Source organism: Sprattus sprattus (genome assembly GCF_963457725.1).
Source record: "Sprattus sprattus genome assembly, chromosome: 6".
Lineage (NCBI taxonomy): Eukaryota > Metazoa > Chordata > Actinopteri > Clupeiformes > Clupeidae > Sprattus > Sprattus sprattus.
The window spans coordinates 28013411-28018635 of NC_137925.1; the positions used below are offsets into that span (position 1 = coordinate 28013411).

The 5225-nt window shown below is 44.9% G+C and overlaps 1 protein-coding gene across 1 annotated transcript in view; it reads right to left on the reverse strand.

Moving 5' to 3' along the window:
• Window positions 1–3317: 3317 nt before the first annotated feature.
• Window positions 3318–5225, reverse strand: part of fgfrl1b (fibroblast growth factor receptor like 1b) — a gene marked incomplete at both ends in the record, with an annotated part of 46861 nt that continues 44953 nt past the window's right edge. Inside the window, 2 exons of the mRNA XM_080841310.1 lie at window positions 3318–3721; window positions 4338–4691. Of these exons, the coding sequence (XP_080697436.1) occupies window positions 3318–3721; window positions 4338–4691 (758 nt within the window). The remainder of the gene's footprint in view (window positions 3722–4337; window positions 4692–5225) is intronic.

The window sequence follows — 5225 nt, forward strand, 5'->3', positions numbered from 1 at the left end:
AATGTCCTCCATTTCGCTCGTTTGTTGGCAGTTCTTTCACATCTCCCCAGTTGAGTCTTTTCCCAGCCATTTCTGCCTGGACACTTCTCCTCCAGCTGTTCCTGGGTCGACCTGGTTTTCTTCTTCCCTGTGGGTTCCATTTCAGGGCCTCCCGAGTGATGTTTGTGGCCGGTTTTCTGACGGTATGTCCAATCCAACTCCACATTCCCCTGATGTCAATTGGATCCTGGCTGGTTCTTTTCCACAGGTCCGCATTGCTTATTCTGTCCTTCCCCCAGATGTTCATTATCCTTCTGAGGCAGGTGTTGATGAATGTTTGCAGCCTGTGTGTTGATTGCTTTGTTGTTCTCCATGTCTCGGATCCATACACCGGAGTTAAAGATGCGTAACTTGGTGTTAATTGATATGTTCTTTGAGCTCCAGATCTTCCTGAGCATATTAAACACCACTCTTGCCTTGTTGAGCCGGCTTTTTATGTCAGCCTCTGTACCTCCGGTGGTGTCCACAACGCTGCCCAGGTATGTGAAGGCCTCAACTTCCTTGAGGGCATTGCTGTTCATGAGGATGGGGTTGCTGGATTTGGAGTTGAACTTGATATATATTAGTATAAGAAACATTGCACATTTAAATGCTACAAAAATCAAATACTGACACAACTTTTCCGACAAAATTATTTTGTAAAGACAACCAGCTGTTCAAATAAGAGTGAAAATAGAGGCAGAACTAGCCTGGACACAATTGCTTTTTGGAAGAAGTTTGCTTTTTTGGAAGAGTTCTGCTTTGAATGGATTCATAACAGTCACAGCAAAATCCGGCATGGCACTTAATGACCCTTAATATTTGGCCAAAATCAACATGGCGGACAGACTGGAGCTATTTCATTCCACACTCGAGTGTTCAGCTTCAAAGTTGTATTTGAATGAGACCTCTGTATAATATAGCGGATGAAAACATGGTTCTTACATCAAACGGCAACTGTTTAAAAAAAAACTTCATTCCATCTGACAAGATAGACGTGCATGTCTTTGATTTACTGTTAGCCTCCTAAGGGTGTTGTTTAAGTGAACACACACAGGAGTAACTTCATTCCATTTTTATTTCGTCGATTTTCATTTGTTTCAGGTATTCTCATGATATCTTATGGAAATCCATCGCAACGCAATAGGAGTAAAAGGCGATAACGGCAACTCTAAATCCAACCACAAAACGCATCACTGCACGAACCGCCACTAGATGGCGCAGTTCCTTCAGAAGTAGGCGAATGCATGTGTGTTATGCCTTTTAACCATGCACGGTTGCTGGAAGCTGAACCGACTGTTTTATAATTTATTGTTTTTGCACAGAGGTACGTCATCTAGGGAATTAGGCAGTTTTTTTCATGTTTGAAAAAATTCAGACGTCTAAAACTGAGAGGCCATTCCTCACTCCCCGATGTCTGCTGTCAATGGTGATTTGCTGTTGGCCTCTTACACGAGGGAGTGAGGGAAACTGCAGTGAGCACCGCTGCCTACCCTGTGTAACCCTACCCCAATATTAATATCCATCAAATCCTATTGGGAATATTTATCTTGTTGCTCAGTGTTGAAAAGCACAACTTGATTTTCCCATTGCATTCCACAGGATGTTAAACTAACAGTGCACTGAGGCCATTCAGGGGAGAGGGCTGAGGGCTGAGGGTGCCTCAACACCAGCCTGAACGAGGTGAGACCAGGGCTCTTTCCCAACACCAGGAGAGACCAGAGCTCTTTCCCAACACTAGGAGAGACCAATGGAGAGACCAGGGCTCTTTCTAATCACCAGGAGAGACCAGGACTCTTTCTCAACTCCAGGAGAGACCAGAGGAGAGATCAGGGCTCTTTCCCAACACCAGGAGAGACCAGAGGAGAGATCAGGGCTCTTTCTCAACTCCAGGAGAGACCAGAGGAGAGATCAGGGCTCTTTCTCAACTCCAGGAGAGACCAGAGGATAGATCAGGGTTCTATTCAACACCAGGAGAGACCAGGAGAGATTAATGCTCTCTCTGCGGGACACTTTGACTCGTGCTCATTGGTACAGCTGATCTGTACAGCTTTCAAAGACAGGTATGAAATGAAACTTGGTAGGATGAAATAGAATTTTTTTTCTTTTATTACAAAAATATCATTATAGTACACATACATGAGCACCAGGATAAACCGCAGCATGCAATATTTCTTGAAAGAACTGCGTATGTTTATGAGCGTGTGGAGTTCAACATAACATGTGGGAGCTGCACAGAACCTGAGGGGATTATGACACAATAATAAACTGTCATAGCAACTCATTTGTGTTGTATACCATAATGCAAAACTGTCATAGCAACTAATTTGTGTTGTATGAAAATGTACAGTACAACATTCAAAGTATTAATTTGTATTCCAACAGTACCGAACATATCCTGTATCCTTTTGGTTTTGTGCTGTATTTAAAGTTTGAAATGTATTTAAAGTTTGAAATGTCATCTTTGACACACATCGGGTACATAATAGTAATACTGCCTTAAAAAGTTGAATATATATATAAAATATCTTTTCATACAAATATAACAAGTCTATATCAAGGTTACCTATCATATTCTTTCATCACATTTCCCAGATGAGTTTTACATATTCTTGACGTATTCACAACAAATGAACAACTATTTTCAATAACGAAAATAAAAACCACAGTTTCTGTTAGCTACTGCACAAGAGAAGGAACAGTCTGTAAACAGTATTGCTGGCACAATTAGCAGTTTTGTCACAGACGCTATTTCTAATTTTACGAATGTTTCAAGACAACTCATATTGTAATCATTTCAGCATTGGTAAAATGACATTTTGCCATTTCAGAGATACACATCACAGAATTTAGAAAAATGTACCAATTTCTTTTTTTGTCCCTTTATGAGATAATGGTTCACTTGGATTCAAAAGACAAAAAAAAAACAGACAAACACAACTGAAACAGTTAGATTAAAACATATTTATGAGACTTATTTCCAGCCCTGAGCCTTTGAGTCGTTTCGGGGGTAAAAGCATCCCACCGAAGCTGACCCCTGCGCCTCGTTCGTGGGTGCAATCTTAATGAGACTGCTATGGCAAGCCATGCTAGCACCACCACTGCTAATGGGACATTGAACCCTCTGTTAGCTGTGAGTCCTCTTCAGTCCTGTAGCAGTGTGCTAGTCCATGGGGTGTGTGTGTGTGTGTGTGTGTGTGTGTGTGTGTGTGGGGGGGGGCTCCTGACTCGTACCAGGCCTGAGCCAGAGCAGCAGTAGCAGCAGCAGCGTCTTGAAACACGTGGCCCTCCGTGGCTCCTCAGCACTGGTAGTGAAAGTGCTGGTGGACCTTGCCCTCCACGTGGGCGTGGGAGTGTGTGTGTGTGTGTGTGTGAGTGTCCGTGTACACCTTAGAGTAGATCTTTGGCGGGCCGCTCAAAGCTGGGGCTGCCACGCCCATGAGTCTCTGGGTGGGGAAGTCGGGCATGATGCTGCTGGGCGTGATGCTGCTGGGCGTGGCCAGGTCCTTGTCTAAGGACTGGTGCCCGTGGTGGACCGCGGGTCGGGGGGGCAGGGCACCATGGCGACGGCGGCTGTGGCACAGCCAGAGCACGATGGTGCCCACGATGAGGAGTGCGGCGGCGGGGATGCCGATGATGAGGGGCCAGGGCAGCCCGGAGCTCAGGTGTGGAGGAGGGAGGGGCTTCTTCTCCACCAGAGCGTCTGAAAGGAGAGGAGGACAGGCCATGAGCAGGAGTTCTGATCGATCAGAACCTTAATCAATAACTATGAAAAGATCCATGAGCAGGGGCTCTGATCGATCATAACCTTAATCAATAACTATGAAAAGATCCATGAGCAGGGGCTCTGATCGATCAGAACCTTAATCAATAACTATGAAAAGATCCATGGGGGGAGGGGGGGGTTCTGATCGATCAGAAACTTAATCAATAACTATGAAAAGATCCATGAGCAGCGGTTCTGATCGATCAGATTCTTAATCAATAACTATGAAAAGATCCATGAGCAGTGTTCTGATCGATCAGATTCTTAATCAATAACTATGAAAAGATGTGTGGTTATTAGGGCTAAACCACTTTAAAACAACATTCTAGGACAGTGTAAGTATATCTTTCATATCTCTATATATCCAAGCTACAGCAGAAATACCTGAGAAATTAACTTGTCTTTTTTTGGTCAACTTACTTTAAGGCCCACGATGAAACCTGTGTCACATGGTGGGATATTATCCAATAGTAGATATGTCTGCAGTATCTGGACAGTGTGGCACAGTGAGGTTGGCAGCTCAGTGAGATGGGCACAGTGTGGCATGACTCACCTGGCAGCACGGTGAGGTAGGCGCTACGGAAGCTGTATCCCATGGTGTTGGCGCCCAGGCAGATGTACATGCCGGCGTCCTCCTCCCGGGCCTTGATGATGGCGAGCTTGTTCAGGTAGGAGCCGTCGGGCCGCGACCAGACGTCACCGGTGGGAAGCACCACAAAGTGCTGACCTCCGACCTCCAGCGTGGAGTTGTAGCGGCCCTCGGTGCCAGGGTCCACCCGCTTCAGCCACTGGATGACGGGCTTCACGTCGCTGTGCACCTTACACTGGAAGGATGCGGTCCCGCCGAACTCCACCGTGGTGTTGACGGGGTGTGTCCCGGTGAGGATGGGCTTGGAGTTGGTGCGCTCTGCAGGGGGAAAGAGAATTAAAAACAAGCATTTCATTCAGTTGGTTTTCCCTGGAAGGAGTTTGCTCTAATAATAATAATAATAATAATTCATGTAATTTATAGCGCACTCTACGTACATTCAGCTGAATCTCAGAGTGCTACAGTATATAAATAAGTAAGAACATAATAAAAACAAACTATAATAAAATACATTTAAAAAATAAACTAGTAAACATAAGCATAATACAAAAGAAATAGCTGACAGCGATTAAACATAACGTAAGAAACGCCTTTCTGAATAAAATTGTTTTTAGGCCACAGTCTTTAAAGAGTCCAGTGTCTGTGTTGCCCTTAGGTGGTCAGGGAGGCTGTTCCATAGGTGCGGAGCTTGATGTTTGGGACCTGCAGGAGCGAGCTGTTTGTGGATCTGAGGGTGCGGTTGGATGTTTGGGGAAAAATGACTTCTCGCAGGTAGGGAGGTGCATGTACATTTATGCATTGATGTGTGAGTAGTAGGACTTTGTAGTCAATAGCATAGATGTGCCCATATCT